The 18,199-nt window shown below is 46.8% G+C and overlaps 2 protein-coding genes across 8 annotated transcripts; both read right to left on the reverse strand.

Moving 5' to 3' along the window:
• Window positions 1-1,825: 1,825 nt before the first annotated feature.
• On the reverse strand, window positions 1,826-6,575 carry zbtb40 (zinc finger and BTB domain containing 40). 6 transcript variants are annotated; one of them, XM_088389099.1, is made up of 12 exons: window positions 6,429-6,575; window positions 5,847-6,038; window positions 5,619-5,700; window positions 5,330-5,462; window positions 4,949-5,130; window positions 3,953-4,589; window positions 3,663-3,869; window positions 3,362-3,526; window positions 3,053-3,267; window positions 2,799-2,958; window positions 2,441-2,679; window positions 1,826-2,341 (listed from the first exon to the last, which is right to left on the reverse strand). In XM_088389099.1, the coding sequence occupies exons 1-12, from the start codon at window positions 6,449-6,451 to the stop codon at window positions 2,135-2,137; spliced, it is 2,442 nt and encodes an 813-aa protein (XP_088245225.1). In that variant the 5' UTR covers window positions 6,452-6,575; the 3' UTR covers window positions 1,826-2,134. The 6 variants fall into 6 exon arrangements, with proteins under 6 accessions (XP_088245225.1, XP_088245224.1, XP_088245223.1 ...); XM_088389098.1 differs by having other exon boundaries at window positions 5,330-5,489; XM_088389097.1 differs by having other exon boundaries at window positions 5,330-5,492.
• Window positions 6,576-7,179: 604 nt separating this feature from the next.
• Window positions 7,180-18,108, reverse strand: phf2 (PHD finger protein 2). 2 transcript variants are annotated; one of them, XM_088389089.1, is made up of 22 exons: window positions 17,976-18,108; window positions 16,779-16,864; window positions 16,363-16,477; window positions 15,279-15,439; window positions 14,436-14,577; window positions 14,150-14,336; window positions 13,851-14,013; window positions 13,334-13,421; window positions 13,145-13,251; window positions 12,718-12,809; window positions 12,464-12,553; window positions 11,949-12,287; window positions 10,962-11,081; window positions 10,692-10,801; window positions 10,325-10,503; window positions 10,156-10,223; window positions 9,350-9,528; window positions 8,717-9,060; window positions 8,345-8,440; window positions 8,159-8,268; window positions 7,788-8,076; window positions 7,180-7,513 (listed from the first exon to the last, which is right to left on the reverse strand). In XM_088389089.1, the coding sequence occupies exons 1-22, from the start codon at window positions 18,071-18,073 to the stop codon at window positions 7,425-7,427; spliced, it is 3,252 nt and encodes a 1,083-aa protein (XP_088245215.1). In that variant the 5' UTR covers window positions 18,074-18,108; the 3' UTR covers window positions 7,180-7,424. The 2 variants fall into 2 exon arrangements, with proteins under 2 accessions (XP_088245215.1, XP_088245216.1); XM_088389090.1 differs by lacking the exon at window positions 17,976-18,108 and adding an exon at window positions 17,355-17,580.
• Window positions 18,109-18,199: the final 91 nt, after the last annotated feature.

The raw sequence follows: 18,199 nt of genomic DNA on the forward strand, positions 1-18,199 counted from the left end.
GCATTCCCACTTAGTCCCTCAGTCGATATGAATTGCACTGCACATTTGGAATCAACCAGGCGGGCCACAATCGATCGAGCGGACAAATTCAGCTGTCCCAATCTCCCTCGTGGCCTTCTCTAAAGGTATTCGAGTCGCTTAAGTGTCTTCACGTTTGGCCAGCAAATCATTTTCACATTACTCACAAGTAGGTTGTGTTTAAGTGCAAGGACGGGGGGCTTCATTTGGCCCAGCAGCATGAGAGCAGAGAGAACTATGCAATTGCAGTGACACAAGCCAAGGAGGAAGTGTTACACTTAAGTGTGCGCAGCGGGCGGCAAGGAGCTGTGCCAAGCTACCTTTTAGTGCTTGGCATGAAGTCTTCCGTTTGGTATCAAACAGCATGACAACAGTCAAGGCCACTCTGAAGGAAAGGACATCCAGCTAGCTGCTGGCCATCTAGGCTCTTAAGTCGAGTTGACGTGCCATGATCGAAAGAGAGACGATCTGGATGGATTTGCAAGCTCACGCGGAGTCGGAAAGAAAGCCGCACACGCACACGCACGCACACACACCTCGCCCGGTGGCCAGGCATGATGCTCAGCTGCTGTTCCCAACTGAAATGTTTAGCTTGAGACAGAAAATGACAAATTAGACCTGAACAGTATCATTTGCAACGGAAGCATCTGATGCGGTGTGTGTGTGTGTGAAATGAATCTATTTTCTCTTGTGTTAATCTCCTCCTCTTCACGGCCAGCGCACATGGTGGCACGGTGCAACGAGCCCTTATCCAATCAACACGAAGGGACACTTAAGCATTTACACGGCCCTACGGCTCTGGGCCCAGCCAATTCTACGTACCTACGTATATACGTAGCTGGCTTCTCTGGAGACTCCCGCTTGGCAAAGTGCATTTAAATGTTGTGCCCTCGACCGGCTGGCTGGCTGGCTGGCTGGCTGGCTGGCTGGCTGGAGGGCAGTTGGGAGGTCTCTGGGGAGCTCTGGTTCTTGAAGGGAGCACAGACTCTGCCTCTCGCACCCATACCCCAAGGCTCCCGCCGCGGATGAGCTAGTCATTTGGAAGGGCTCCAGATCGTGCTCTTCAAAACGTTTGAGATCATTTGCTACATTGCTTCTTCACCTCCTTCCCTCCCTCCCTCCCTCCCACTACCTAATCCTGTCACCCGTGATTGGATGCACAATGGTAATTTGCCTGCTTAAATCCTGCCCTTGACCTCCTCACGGCACTTGCCCCTCATCATCACCCAGCTCCTATCAGTCCCGACTGGTCCAGTCAGTCCTGGCCAGAGGCGAGATGACCCCTGAAGGTGCCTGCAGCATCGGGGCCACAGCTGAGGAGCGGGTGGGTGGGCGGTACGGGGCAGCTGCCAACCACCAGCTACTTCAAGCCCGGCTGTCTGGATGATTGCATTTGTCAAGCCGCCACTCCGTGTCAGCCCGTCACAGGCCTGATCAGCGTCAATTAGCCACAAAGGGGGCAGTCTGCTTATGTACGCAGAGAAAGTAAAACATCATGAGAGAGAGCGAGGGAGACAGCAGCGTGCTTATTCATCTTGGCTGGCAGGAAAGAAGGAGGTAACATATTTTTGGGGGGTGGGGAAGATACAATCATAATTACAATGATTAATCATAATTACCTCGCTGTCTTAAGTGGATAATCAGCTTTACATATACACACATACATATATATGTATATCATATACGTATACTGTGCATATACATATATATATACATATATATATATATATATATATAAATATATATACATATACTTTGGAAGACAGACAGACTCAGCAAGTGGAGACTAAAGACGAGAAGACTAATGTATTCTCAATTTCTCGACTTTATTGGATGGATTTTTGATTGACTGTCTCCCTCTGCTGGTTAAAAGGCAGTATTATCATAACATTTATCAGCTGAGAAGGGCAATACTAATAATGTCCCATGCTGTTTGTGAACGACATTGGTTGCTTTGTTTGTTTGTTTGTTGACGTTTTTTATTTTTGTTGGCGTGAGAGAAACGAATCATTTTGTTGACTAGTAGGTGTCATGGCAACACTGGTTAACAACATCGTTACTCAATAAAAGACCAAACGCTGTCACCAAAAAGGACTTTCTGGTTGAAAGAAAGGAGCTAAATATCCGACGGTTTGCCTTCACAGATGAACGTGACGGAATTGTTTAAGAGATCATACATGTTGACCTCCACCACCTCGGTCGGGGCGTCGCCTTCCCCTCCGCCCGCCACAGCCACAAACACCCGCTGGCTCACAGACTGCTGTTCCTCAGCAGCGTCGGCCGACTGCGGCACCTCGCCTTCTTGTTGGTGCACCGTGATCACCTGATCAGGGAGCAAAATCACAGGCCGAGCGTGAGTTTGAGCAAGTATACGCTTGCAGTGATTGGCTGCATTTTGGAGCCCATCAAAGTGAGCGCTTACAGTGTGCGCCGCCGCCGCCGCGCTGGAGGCCTCCTCAGCAACCTGTGTCTGCTGGGCTTCCACGTGGCAGGAGAGGAGATGCTCCTGCAGCTCCGTCTGGGAGCCGCTGACCAGAGTGCAAAGGGGGCAGACGACTCCACCCTTTGTGTGCCGGCTGCAGTTGTGCTCCTGCAATTCCGCGGCCCCCCCGCTCAATACCACTTGACAGTGGACGCAGTGCAAGGTGGATGCCACCGCGTCTGCGGGGGGGGGGGGGGGGCAATGGAAATAGCTGTTGTTGGTCTTTTTTGCATCATGTATTCAATTATATTGTGTCAGTGTACTTTGCTTGACATGTGTTGACTGAGTGATTTGTCACCTTCATGTTCAGCTTCTATGTGTTTGGCCAGGATGGAGACACAGGGGAAGAACTTTGAGCAGACGTCACACTGAACCAGGGTCTTCACTTGCTGCGCCGTTTGGTTGCCGATGACCTGAGGGTGGTTGGTCCTGTTATGGTACCACAGGCCTGACAGTTGCTGCGGCAACATAGAGGGAGAGCCATTTCAAAATATGCTCAGCACGGCAAAACAATGAAGCCTCCTCGGTGGGTGGGCCGTGTCATCATCCTACCTGGTAAGATTTATTGCACAGGTTGCAGACATAGGGCTTGACTCCAGTGTGAATGGACTTGTGATTGTCCAGCAATGCGGCGCTGCTGAAAACTTTGCGGCACGTGGGACACTTGTGCATGGGGTTGACGTGGAGCTCCTCGATGTGCTTCTGATGCTCCTCCAGAGTCTGGAAGCTGAGGGAACACTTCTGACAGCTGAGGGGCTGCGACATGTCTAGTGGGAAGCACGGGGGGGGGGGGGGGGGGGGGGCGCTCTTTGAACAATCTGCTCACGCTCAGTATTTCATGCAAAATGCGTGCGCTCTTACTGTGGAAGGTCTGCAAGTGGACAGTCAAGCCACTGGCCTGGCTGTGGCCTTTTCCACATTCCCGACACACGTAGGGCTTATCGCCCGTGTGCGTCCGCACGTGCCGCGTCAGCTCAATGGACTGAGCAAACACGGCCTTGCAGTACTGACACGCGTACATCTTGCCTAAAAGAAGACGGCAAAGAAAACGGGACTCGTGTCGTGAAGCGGTACGGGCGCCGGCCGCCGGCCGGCTGGCTGGCCGGCCGGCTGGCGGCTGGCCGGCTACGCCTCCACGTCTCTCTCTCTCTCTCTCTCTCACCCTCCGAGTGCTTCTTCTTGGTGTGGTAGGCCAAGGCGGCAGCCACTCGGAAGCTCATGTCGCAGTGTTTGCAGCGGTAGGGCTTCTCTCCCGTGTGGAGCCGCATGTGGTTTTTCAAAGAGGAGGTGGCGGGAAACTTGGCGCCGCACGTCTCGCAGGCGTACGGCTTCTCCTCGTAATGCTCGGTCCGCTTGTGGTAGATCATACCTGAAGGGTATTGGGATGGAAGGAGCGCAGACGGAGCCCACGTCAAGAAATGGACGTCTCAAGCGCCATTCTCCCACACTCACCCGAAGGGTGTGCAAAGGTCCGCCCGCAGAGGTCACAGGCGACCTTCTTCTTCTTCTTCTTGTCTCCCGCAGCGGCCGGGTGAGCCTGGCTCAAATGGCGCTGTAAAGCCCGCTTGTTGAGCAGCTTGGCGGGGCATTGCGGACACTGCAGCTGACAATCCTCGGACATGGGGCAGCGCTTCATATGGGCCGTCACTCGGCACTTGTAGGAAAAACTCTTCTTACACCAGCGACAGCGGTAAGACTTGGAGGACGACGAGTCTTCGTCTTTCGCGGGCTCTTCCGTGCTGCTTTGCCCCGACTTGATTCGGACTTGATTTTGACCGCTGCTGTTCTCCATTTCCGAGCCGGCTGTGAAGTCAAGGCACCTCGTCAGCACCGTCGCTGCATCTTTTTTTGTTTGTTTGACGGCTCGCGCAAGATTACTTTCAGTCTGGCGTCCATCTGGCTCCTGCGTATTGTCCATCTCCTCCAGCTGAGAGAGCAACGACGCGGAGAAGGAGGAGGGCGCCTCCCGTTGGGCGCTGCGGAGCAGGCTCAGGAGACTTTGCTCACTGACGAGTCCCTTCTCCACTTGCCCCAACAGCTTAGTCACGACTGAGCGCGGGTCCGCTTCTTTACAGCACTCGCAAACTAACTGGGAGGGATAGGGAGGAGGAGCAGCAACAAAAACAACAATGACACAAATCAGTAAATGATTCAAGAAATCCTGTCTGATTTCACTCTTTTGTGAGAAGCCACTGTGTTGCACCGTGAAGGCAGGAGATGTGAATTTATTAATTTCCCCCCCCCAAGGTCCTGCTCCCATATCGTTAATAAGGACAAGCAATGTGTATTACAATAAACAGTATCAGAATTAAGCCAGATGAACCACGAACGAAATGAAAGGAATCCCCTTCAGTTGCATACACCGGATGCTGCTTTAGGTGCAGATGCGCGTTCAAGAACCTCCCCATTTCCATAATGTGTGACCTGAGAACGGGTGAGGAGGGATACCTGGAGCTCCAGCTTCTCCAGACAACTGTTGGCTGCTTGGCTCAAAAGCTGAACAACACCCGGCACGACGGCGAGTCGCTCGGTCAGCTGAGAAGAACGCTCCAAGCCGCTAGTAGTTTTGCTGGCTCTCGCGTCGCCGTCGTCTTCGACAACAGTTGCTGCGGCTATGCTTTCTTCTGTCCCTGAGGAGATATAAAAACATTGGTGCGTCCATCAATCATTCATATTTGGCGTGTCTGAGGATGTTGGAATTTTGTTGCGCACAAATCGTGAGTATGTACATGAGGAAACGAGGGCCAACATTCTGCAACACTAAATACTACGGGGGACCATTGGAAACTGCGCCGTAGACGGCGGCGTCAGCTCTGGACGGTCTTTTACCTGTAGGCTCCTTTGCAATTTCACTTGCATCTTGACATGCATTTGTCTCCAACTCGTCCTTCGCCTGGGTCCCACTTTCAGCCGAAGCATCCGAAACGTCAGGGTTTGGGCTCTGGAGTTTGTTCGTCGGGCTCTGTGTGGAAGGGGGGGAGCCTTGGGGCTGCTGGTTGATAATGTTGGCGAGGACATTTTTAAAGCTCACGGCTACGTCAAACATCTGCAGACTGTCTGCCGCGGCAATGATGCGGCTGACGTTATGTTTTCCCAAAGGGAGCTTGCCTGTATATACCATGTCCAGAAGACAGGTAAACTCCTGTGAGGAAACCAAAGTGGTGTCGATGGAGACAGTGTCAGAAAAATTCAGCAGCGACCTAAAGGGATACAGAGTTCCTTTTCAATCACAACCACCTTTGTGGTGCTTCTAATTCTAGCGACACTATTTGGGGAAACCAAAGGTTTTCAATGAAAATGCATGGATATCCAAATACTTCTCGGTCCAAAGGAATAATGGCATTACCTGAAAAGCATGCTGGAAGCTGCCAGCACTACTTTATGTGCACGATGAGGGTCGTCGCCCACGAGAACAGTGCAGTCACAAAAGTGACCCTCTTGGCGCAGGGCCCACAGTTGCTGCATCAACTGGCTGCTGTAGTTAGGGAGTTCGAGCATTTTGTTTATCTGCTCCGGAGAGGCGGAGTCTTCCTCTAGCCTTGATAAGAGAGGACATTGTTTTTGATGATTACCCAAATGCTTATGTGTTATTCCGCACACGAATTGTGTTTTATTGACGCATTGGAGTCGGTGATAGATACATCGCGAATTTGTTTTCATTCGAACCAACTTGTCAACAGTTGTAAAAGTCGATTGTATGACATACAGGATAAGAGAAGTTGGTGTACAGTAGAAGGAAGGTATTATTGACACGTTCGGGGCAAAGCTACCTAAGATCGTTATCCGGATTTGGTGCAAACTAGCTATAGCTCTGGAAGCTAAACAAAGGTTCGGGCCGGAGGGAAGGACACCGATTTAACGGTGACAAAAACGAGCTAGCATAAGCGCCACAAATGAGGCGCTCATCTCGTTCACTGATTGTCTTTACCTTAACACATTCAAATGATCCATTTCTTTATTTAAACGTCGTTGTTGGACAACTCCAGAAGCGCAATAAAGCTTCAAGATTTTTGAACATGGCGACGATCGGTATGGCGCACGATGACGACATTTCCGCTTCTGTGCTGCATTCGCGGAATGTGGGGAATCGGAACTGTATACGCCCTCAATTCATTCGACCAGTGGTCCCCAACCCAAACTTTTCTGTTTCTTGCTCATTTTTGCTTGCCTCGGGGGCTCGACTAGGGTGACCGACCGAGACGAGCGTCTTGTGTCAAGAGACACAGCGACGGATATGGAATTGGGAGAGAATTGCCAAATTGTTTACATTTTTCAAACTCAATTCTTACTCATTTTTGCTAGCTTTGCGGGCTCGACTGGGAAAACATGTCACGTGACCAGGACGAGCGTCTTGACCGGAATGAATTGATCGTCGATAAAAAAAAAAAAAAAATTAAAAAATCCTGTGCGGCTTGGCGGCCCGGTGCCGGTCCGCGAACCGGGGGTGGGGGACCCCTGCTCTATAGTATCTCTACCTTTTAATATTTCTATCGAGTCAATACTAAATAAAAAAAAACATTGCCTCTGAAGATGCTTTGCATACTACCCTATTAACAAATAAGCGATTGCTCAAACGTGATAATAACCTAAGAAGTCTTTCTGGAAGGAACAAATGAGATCATTTAGCGCTCGCTCTCTCAATTTCTGTTTGTGTTTTAGAAACCTGATAATTGATGGAGTAAAGTGAGACATGGTTTATTAAAAATATTTATAGCAGGCTATGTACACTTCAATATCTCAAAGTTATAAAGTATAAGGACAGGCAGAAACGTGTGTACGTATATGTATGTGATGTTGGTCTTGGAGAGTGAAAAATGTATCATTTCTTATTTCCCATCGTAGCTTTTTTTCCTCGCTGTCAACTTTCAGGAACAAAAAAAAGTGGGACTCAGTTCATGACTTTCCAATCCTATTTTGCTGTGTGCTACAAGAGGAGCTGTCCATTTCGATGGATCTTTAAAATCTTTCCAAGTCTCTGTTTTGCTGTTGCCATGCCTTTCTTTAGCCGCTTGGCTGTAAAGGGAAGAAAAGACAATCAGTTAGTAAGTATCTATCGATGTGCATACATGTCTTCAAACATCAGAGAACTCAAGATAAAACACCCGATGTTTGAAAACGACTGGAAGAAATCTCTAGAAGGAGTCCTTAAACATATGATCTCCATTCAAAAATGCTGCCCAAATCCAAACGAAATGTCCGATTTCCTGTTCGGCTAGCACGTGGCTGGCTGCTGAAGTGTACGACTCGTTCGTTTTCTGCTCCCGAGGGAGACTGCTCACTTACTGACCTTTAGCATCGGCAGAAACGCCACGATCCCCTTTTGTCATAGAGTTGCTGTTGGGAGCAGACGTGGATGGCCGCCTTTGGCTGAGGAATACCCCCGGCACCATGGGCTGCAGCACTCCTGGTAACTTGAGCGCTTCGCTGTCCAACTCGTGACGCGAAAGGCCGTCGTCGCCTCGGAAGTCCAGATGGCGATCCGCCGAGCCGCTATCTCCAGACATTTTTGGAGGCGACTCCTCGAACAGCGTTGGTGTCTTCTTTTTGACTTTCTTCTTGATTTTTTGTTGTTCCTCCTATTGGCGGCAGTGTTTAAGCCATGACTCGATTTGCAGCATTTGGAACACGGTGAACGAGCCGCCCCCCGAATTTACAGACCTGATGCGAAAGCTTTGCCGCTGCAGCGGCCAAGCCCGTTTCTACGGAGGCCACGCGCGCTCCTTCTCTGGCAGGCCTTTCCTGTCGAGGAACTGAGGGTCCTACGCGAGCTGGGAGGAGATTGAAATCAAGACTTGGCTCAGAATGTGAATGGAATGTTACGGCGCGGCGCGACACAATCCAGACCTGTGGGGCTGTATGGAACGTCGTCGTTATTTTTCCGTTTCTTCGATCTGGATTTGAAAACGGGATTGTCCTCCTCCGACTCAAATGACGGATAAACTATGGAAGATGCAACATTCTACATTCAAGAACATTTCTTTCTGCTTTACGATGGTAGTTAGACAAAGAGAGCGGAGCGGCTCTATTGTAGGTTGAAATAAGCTTCAACGTTGATTGTTCGAACTGATAGAAGGTTGTTGTTTTCTTGGAGAAGTAGCCCAAAAAAAAAAAAAAGAGATGACTTACTGCCAAAAACATGGGCCACCCGCGTCCATTTTCATCATCAGCATACGTACGATGAAATTGAAACACCCGTATTTTGATTTGAAGCCTTACCATAATCGGAGTCTTTAAAGCACGCGTCCATGTGGTCCTGGTCATCATAATCAAGAGCCTCAAAACTGCAGTTCTTCTGGGGTTTCTTCAAGTGGTTAGTGGATTGCTTGCGGTTGCTGCCGTGACCAATGCCGCCTCCTCCTCCTCCTCCTCTACTGACCTTCTTATTCGTCAGTGAACTGTGCATTTGCCAAATGTTCTTTGACTGACTATTGCTTCTTAACTGATTAGTGTTCCATTGCTGCTGCTGCTGCTGCTGCTGCAAGTTGTCGGATGATGACAGGTTGGCCATAGACAGCATGCCCTGAATGGCCTCCTGTGTGCTGGGAGATGCAGGCGGCTGACTGTAAACGAGTCAATACAAAAATACACAACAAGCCATTAGAAAACGTCGCAGCACTGGTCACCAAACAAACAAAGATTTTGGATTCAGTTCAATACGCCAAGATGATAAGATTTGAAATCCATCTTTTTATTAGGGACGTGTGCTTGATCAATAGACTATTTGTGAATGGTAACCCCATTGAGACGCAGCATCTCATTTTCAAGAGGGACCCGAGACAGAAAGTACAAAAGAAAAGAATTGTTGGACACTAGCTAACCCTAACCCAAAATCAACTGAGGTCTGCCTACCTGTTGGTGCTGTCGTCAATTCCACCCACTTGTTTGCTGGCTTGCAGCAAGTCAAGAATACCTGCCGCACTGCCACCTTTTTGACTTGTATTTGTGTTTGAATTGCAACATTGACCCTCTGGCTTGCTGTCTGTGTCAACATGTCGACTTTCTTCATCGGAAGAATCAGCAATCTGATTCTAAAAAAAAAAAACAAATGCCAAGGGCACAAACATTCAAATATGTACGACATACGCTGGATAACGAGTCAAAACATGCAAACAAAACGAATCATGCGTCGGTCCTTTTACAAATTCTGTTGGGAACATTACAGCGGGAGGAGTCTTTCATATCCATTGAACATTCATGCTTCAAAGAACAAATCTCCAAATAGTACGTAACTATGGCCAGTGTACGGATCGCAGCGTTGGATCTCTTTTGCATGAGCGTACGTCACAACAATACCGCGTAAAATACTATCTCCGTTCCAAAAACGTATGTCTGAACTTTAGAAATGCCAAAGCTTGTTACAATAAATCGACTAGACCAGTGTATCACAAAAGGAGAAAAATGCGTCTGTTGCGAGCCGATTCGACAAAGATTAAACCTCGTGCTAAAACCGACGACACTGTCGTTCCGTTTAGAAGTCGAAGCCGCTGTTATGAACGATGACAACATTTGGTCGTTTGCCTCAGCATTACGCTACTGACCTTTCTCATTTTTCGGTTGAAACGTTCTCTCTTTAATTCTTCCGGTATCAAATTTCCAGATCAATACAAATGACACAAATGACAGCCTCTGATGATGGATGACAAGCACTTGCATACCTTTGACACCAAGGGCTTGGTCTTTGGGTTATTGCTTGCTCGAACTGGCTGTCTGATTTGTGAAAGAACTGCAAAACCAAAGGAAGGATTCAAAACACTGAACGGACATATACTGTCCTGTACTGTACTGTACTGTACGTACGGCATGACATGACATGACATGACTCACAGGCAAATTCTTTCTTGGTGCTGTTCCTTTTCCGTCGAATGGGGAATTCATCAATCTTCAGTTCTCCCTCGTCCGACACGTACTCGTACTCATCTCTCACTGGCTTGTGTTTGTCCTCTTTGAGCTCTTGTATTGTCCCGACAAGACTTGCGTCAGTGTGATTTTTCATTGGCTTTGTGCTAAATGGGAAAGGGCAGGATAAAGGGGAACTGCTTAGGCAGGCGCTTACTCGCTCAAATTGGCTTCAACTCTTCCCCGACGCATTCAAGACACCATTAAAACGACATTTGGACCGACGCCTTGGATTTTGCCGTGCTGGCCCGTCGGGCGGCAGTTTGTGCTCTCTGTCCTGCCATTCGGTACGTACCCCAGGATTTTCTTGCGAGCCAGCGTCAAAGCGGCTTTATTGCCTAAAACTGAGCTCCTGTCAAATTTGCAGTCCTCTTCCATCTTTAACAGGGAGTCCGGTTTACTATTCTGCGGGGCAAAAAGAGAAAAATGCTTAGGTGACATCAGAAGCACAAACAATTCATATCGACCCAAATCATATGTTGCTACGGCAGCAAATAAGGACGTCAAACTCGAATTTGGACATTTGGAGTCATGCAAAGTTCAATCTTTTTTCTAAAGGTCTCACCTTGTACTTCCATTTTGCTTCAGTCCTGTTTTTATTCTGCCCTCTAGTTTTGTTGAACTTTTCCACCATTTTTTGCTTCAATGTTTCCTTTTCGGAGATTGTCACCATTTTCTTCACAACCTGGAAAAAAGAATATAGGACAATATTCATATATATCGATGTGTGTGTGTGTGTGTGTGTGCGCCTGTGTGTGTGCGTAGTATATACAGTGATCCATATATGTGTGTGTATATATACGTATGTATAGATAGATAGATAGATAGATAGATAGATAGATAGATAGATAGATAGATAGATAGATAGATAGATAGATAGATAGATAGATAGATAGATAGATAGATAGATAGATAGATAGATAGATAGGTAGACAGACAGACAGACAGACAGACAGACAGACAGACAGACAGACAGACAGACAGACAGACAGACAGACAGACAGACAGACAGACAGACAGACAGACAGACAGACAGACAGACAGACAGACAGACAGACAGACAGACAGACAGACAGACAGACAGACAGACAGACAGACAGACAGACAGACAGATAGATAGATAGATAGATAGATAGATAGATAGATAGATAGATAGATAGATAGATAGATAGATAGATAGGTAGACAGACAGACAGACAGACAGACAGACAGACAGACAGACAGACAGACAGACAGACAGACAGACAGACAGACAGACAGACAGACAGACAGACAGACAGACAGACAGACAGACAGACAGACAGACAGACAGACAGACAGACAGACAGACAGATAGATAGATAGATAGATAGATAGATAGATAGATAGATAGATAGATAGATAGATAGATAGATAGATAGATAGATAGATAGATAGATAGATATAGCATATATATGCAAGTGATCCATATATACAGTGATGGATCACTGTATATCTATATATCGATCGATCGATTGACAGCAGTGTACCAACACTTGTGTTAAACTCAAAAGCCATCTGCCAATGTGCTTACCTTTGCTTTTGTTGGCTGGTCCAGGTTTAAGATATCCTTGGCATGGGACTCAAGAGCTTCAAAACTGGAGGCTTTAGGTGGAGCGGGTGAGTCGTGTAAAAGTGTGATTTTCTTCTTATCTCCCTCTTTGGCCTTGAGCATTTTCGGACATTTTGGAGCCTTGCTCATCTTTGGGGGTTTGTGTGGTGGTCTATGCGGTTTCGGAGAGTTGCTTTTGTTTTTGACAGTCTCAAAGCTCGGCGAAGGAACCTCAGCTGGTGAAAGAGGATCTTCAGGATCCGAGTGGGGTGATGGAGGACTCTCCGATGGCAACTCGCTCTTAACGGCTTTCGTGGCATTCTAAACACAGAAAGCGAGCAACGACTAAGTTATCTTTTGATAAATCTCGACAATTGCATTTTATTTTAATTTTTTTTTTTGCATTCTGAAATAGCCATTGAAAGCTCAGGTCCACTGTATTTGATTAAATCGTCATAATGCGTGCGTAATATTTGGACCAAATGCAATACAGGTACCTCTGAGAGTCTTATCTCTCTGGCAAGATCTTTAATGAGCTGTGAAGGTTTCATGTTTTCTGGAAGTTCATCTTCATGTTCTAAAAGGGCCTTACGAGAGAGAGAGAGAGAGAGAGAGAGAGAGAGAGAGAGAGAGAGAGAGAGAGAGAGAGAGAGAGAGAACGAGAGAGTGAGAGAACGAGAGAACGAGAGAAAAAAAAACGTGTTTATCTAATAGATCATGACAACACATATCCATCACTTTGAATCCGTACCTGCTTTTTGGTCCATGCTCTGAAGGCTCCATTGATGATTTTGGCACCATGGATCAGATATGGAGCTGGCTGCCTATTTGCTTTATGTAGACCTGCGTAAACGGGTATCGACAGTCATTATTACTGGAACAAATAATGAAGCAAAGCAAACCAAAATACGACATAGATAGGTTGGTCATATTTAACTCATGCTTCCAAGCTCAGACAACTCTTTTGAAATATGATGCGCGAATAAATGGATCATATCCAAATCTCCCCTGTCAGCAAAAGGTACACATTGCTACGAATTTTCAGGCTATTTTTCCGACGACGGCTATAATCTCTCTCTGCTTCCGTTGCTTTTTTGGGCGAGGTGTATGATGTCAATTCAGGCTGCCCCCATACAAAACATTTTCAAACAAACTGTGGCTTGAAACTAAGCGTTCACCTTTGAATCGTTCAAGAAGATGACGTCCCACGTACCAGCATGCTGTTTCAAAGTTGGGAAACGGTGTGAGGGTTTTCACCTTTAGTCTCTTCTCAATTTCATTTGCTCTAAGGAAAATCAATGGTTTGAGTGACAGCGCAAAGAAAGACGCAAGGTTCGTTTTGTGTTTGATCAAAGTGGTGTTCAGACCTCATCTGCATCTCCACGCTCAGGTTGTGGACAAAATGGCCAGAGAATGCCAAGCAGTCCACCGGAGTCAGAATTGCATTGATCCAACCTGAACAAATGCACACCGTTATCAATAGCAAATTTAACAACCGTGAATGAGATCACAGATCAGATTATGACTTCATAGAAATGAAGAATTCTCCATGAAAGTTGTGGGTCCAAATATATAGTAAACTTTGTGTGTGTGCATGTGTGTATGTGTATGTGTGTATGTGTGTGTGTCTGTGTGTGTCTCTATATATATATATATTAAAAAAAGTGACATGACTTATTCTTATTGCATTACATTTAATCAAACAAAGTACTTGTTCTATCAAATATGTGTTTGGGCAATTCTTATTTTTGTCCTGTACCCTTTTAAGAAAAAACAAAAAAACATTTCCAATATTTCATATTGTCAATGGAAAAAAGATGAGCAGTTTCACGTCCTCAAAATATGTTTGAAATAGGATTGTCAGAGGTAGTTTGGCAGTTGAACCTGATGGAATGAACAAAGTCTGTCCTTGCTTCAGACAGCATTTGTAACACTTGTCCACTTGGTCAGCAAAGAACATTTCGCTGCGGATGGACGACGACCTCCAGCGCTCGTACAGAGAAAGGTTGGCGGAGGTGGGCTTGATGAGAAAGAAAATCTTTTCTCCCTGGAAATACGTACAGGACATCCATTTTCAAATTCCTTCTTTGGCATGCACAAACGTGGTCAATAAAGCTGATTCAGATTTCTTGTTTTTGGAAAGAAAAGGCCTACGGAAAACAGGTTAGGAAAGGAGGCCGTACCTTTAGTACGTGATACCAGACAGAGGCGCCGCCGCACTCGATGTGGAAATCCGTGTAGCTGTCTTTAACGCATATCAGACAGTATTTAGTGACTTTCGGCTTTCCAAGCAGGGCATCTTCAGGCCAGTAGTTTTCAACCCAAGACAAATTGTGGACAATTTGGGGACCCTCCACAATATTACTCATCCTGTTCCAAAGAAAAAGGACAAAATGAATTTGTACGCCATAGATACTGTCACAGGGCCAAAATTACACAATATTTGGAAGTTCTTCACCGAGCGTGTACCTTGAGTCAGAGAACTCCAGATTGATTATATTTAATACTTTCTTTCGGTTTGTGCTGTAATAATAATCGACAAATTCTTTAAGCTTCATCTTGCTATCAGTCTGTTTAGTGACATCAACGACGTCAACTGCGACGTCAGGACCTGAGATGTAAAAAATAAATAAACATGGCAAAATTACACATGTTCATGAAAAAAGAATAGCCAGCCATCCACCCACCCATCCATCCATCCATCCATCCACCCATCCATCCACCCATCTATCCACCCATCCATCTACCCACCCATGCATCCACCCATCCATCCATCCACCCACCCACCCATCCATCCATCCATCCATCCATCCATCCATCCATCGTTTGTATCCGGGATCTCCTTCTTTCCGTCACAACCCGCAGATGGCGGAACGTAGATGGGGCGCTAAATGGAGCTTTCCTTTTCGACTGCGCTTCCGACTGGCACCCTCCTTTCTAGTCGGAACCTTTCTGGCCGCTCGGCGCACCAACTCGGGTTCCTTCCACGCCAGAGAGTTGACATTCCGTGTCATCGCAATCAGACCGACAACATCAAATCTCGAGATTCTTGGCGAGCAGTACGCAAGTGGCTGACCGGGCCTTGCCTAACTCGAACTGAACAGTGGTTTGGCCATCCTGTTTACAGTGCGCTCCGTAATTAACATTGGGCAATTTCTCAGGTCGCAGCGGAACATCTCTCACGGCACACCAGTGTGTTGTGTCACGACACGGCGGTTGGGAAACATCGCTTGACAGGACGACAAAACAATATGCGGCGGACATTACCGCGAGCAAAATAGAAATCAAGGTCGTCGGTCGTTTTGTCCTTACCGACGTAATTTTCCACATCGCTGATGTAAAAGGTGGGAGGCGGCATGGACATGCCCAAACCATCTTTTTTGGGAACCAGGATGGGTTCCTCGAAACCGTTCTCCTCCAGGTAATCCATCGTCAGTTGAGTGCCACTCAGTTTAACAACAATATCCTCAGCACTGGAAAGAACACACAAAAGCCCAGTGAAAAATGCCTTTCCATCAAATTGTAATGCACATCATAAAACGACGCAAGCAGCATATCAAACGAGTCTTGTATTGTGATCATACAAATAATCAACATGATTCAATGCTTTTCTTTTTCTGGCATTATAACTTGACATTATCTTTAGTAGATGTATCTGGAGATGGAAAAGCCTGGACTCCTTTCCCCAAAATACTATATAGTACGTACGTACGTTTAGTAGTACAGACAGTCGGAGGTTGCATTTAATATGTCATGTGAATGCTTACACACGCCCACAAAAATCTGATTCCGCCCCAAAAATGCGAGCATTACAACTTGCAATGTGAAACTAACCCTCTGTCTTTTTCTTAGTCCCTAATTGAAGAGATGGTCCATAGGGCATATTGTGTACATCTCTGTATGGAACGTTCCATGCCTAAAACTCTAAATGTCAATCCATGTACACTTGCATCCGTCATAATGGCTGAGGAATTGCCACCACATTTGCCACACCTCATCATCATGACGCCGAGTCTTATGAATGTTACATTGTCACGTCTTGTCCACCCGTTGCTGTATTGTATCTTTATGTTACCATGGTTTCTGTTGGCGTCGCCCCTCCCCTCCCCTCCCCTCCTGTGTTACCTCAATCAATGTAACCACAGTCACCTGCCTCTCGTTACCTGTCGTGTATTTAAGTCCTGTCTGCGTGTCACTCCCTCCCGGCCGGATCATTGTGTTGTTGTTGTCTTCACGTCCGGTCGGTTAGTCCTCTAGTTGTTTTGTTAAGTTGTGTCAGTTTGCCGAGTCTGTTGGTTTGTTTTGCTGACTAAACCGAGCTGGTCCGAGCTGCACTTGGTCGCCCTGCTCCATCCGTTCCGTGACGTCCATTTGAAAAACTGTAAAACAGGCTTACCTCGGAAATGTTCTGCTACGGAGCTCCTTTATGAAAACTTGACTTCCGTTCTGTACAGCGCGGACATCTGTGCTTTGCCAAGGGTCCTGTTTGTTCCAATGCCTTTTCCGTTTTACTTAAGACAACAAGGACAATTAAAAAAAGCAATGACCGAAAGTACTCAAATGAGCTACTTGCTGCATGACCTAAACAGTATGTCATCTCGTGACAGAAAATCTTCCATGAGGCTAAAATGATCTCACCGATAAGATGAAATAAATTAATGGGTAACAAAAACATCATGGAGGTGTTTCACAGGGCAGACATTGATGAGATGTATCATTCCATTTCCATCTCAAAAAGTCATGCACTTTTGAAATACTTCATCCACTTGTGACATATGATGTATGTACTTTTCCCCAAAATATTCTACATACATGTGGATTTGCCGTGGGTCTTCTCGCAGTTTGGACAATGGTATATGTCAATGTCTGGGGCATCGTCTTCATCCACACCGACGCAACTGAAACAAATGCAAATAGTTCACTTAAAAAGCACATTACGGGATGGACGTATTTATTTGGGGCGAGCTTTTAATGTTCAAACTTTATATCTTCAAGCTGTCGATGAAACACTCTGTTTCAAAATCATCGGACAAAAGTTTGATCAAATCTACAAAAGACCAAAATCGCTGTCCAATTCCAAAATAAAGTCCAAATGGTGCATTTCCTGTGAGATTGGCTCCAAAAAACGAGGTAGGTACTATTGGGCTGTTCCATACGTATGCATGCCTGCCGATTTTCGGAGCTCTGGGTGGAACGTACAAGCTCGAATGCTTGCTTAAATCGGGATTTTCGAAAGCAACTGTCTCGGCCCTGTTGTCCAAAATATTCTTTTGCCGTTGTCGTCACCGCTAGAAATCCAGTCTCGCTGGAGGGCTATTCGGAACTACGTACGTACGTACAGTGGTCGTAATGGTTTTCGTGAGCCCCAAAAAGAACGAAATCACGTACTGAAAGCCTCCATTCCCATTCGCATTCCCATTCCCATTCCTGGAGGGATGTCGCAAACGCGAAACAAAACACATCGTAATGCATAGACACAAAATAAAAGCGCGGTCGAGGCTGCCTTTTCGCAAATCACTGGGCGAGAAGCTCCATTCTTGGAGGGATTTCGCAAACGTTGCACAAAACAAACGATATTGTATACACAAAATAACAGCGAGAGAGAATATCGACCAAGTCTCTCGCACTCACGGTGCAGTCCGTCCGTCCGTTCGTCCGTCCGTCCGTCCGTCCGTCCCCTCTCATCGGGCATGTCATACGCATTTAAACTCCAAGGAATGGCGAAGCCCACGAAAAGATCGTTAAAGCACATCCATGTTTTGGAAGGATATGTTGTGAGTTCTTCACCAAATTTCCCAACCGAGCTCAATGACTCCCTCCCTCCGCCTTCTTCGAGCGGCCTCTCTTCAGATGTAGATGAGCGACCGAGTCACAAAGCTGTCAAGCACGCTGAGGGAGGGAGGGACGGACGGACGAACGGACGGACGGCTCGCCCGCCCGCCGTTTTTATTTAGCCTCCCCAAATGCAAACACTCGCTAAAATGCACCACGTCAAATCAAGTACTTTACCTGCCGTGAAACCAGTCTTTGCAAGCATCGCACTCAATCATAAATTGGGTCACGTCGTAAGGTAATCTGCAGATGCAATAGACTGGTACAGTCGCCATGTTCGATTCACGGCCGCGGCGAGTGCGCGCGCGCGCGGACGGGCGCGCGTAGGGGGAAGGGGCGTGCGCGTGCGCGCGGGCGGGCGGGCGCGGGATGTCTGCTCTCTCGAGACAAACGAATTAAAA

Source organism: Syngnathus floridae, chromosome 11 (genome assembly GCF_059516105.1).
Source record: "Syngnathus floridae isolate MCC-2025c chromosome 11, RoL_Sflo_1.0, whole genome shotgun sequence".
Lineage (NCBI taxonomy): Eukaryota > Metazoa > Chordata > Actinopteri > Syngnathiformes > Syngnathidae > Syngnathus > Syngnathus floridae.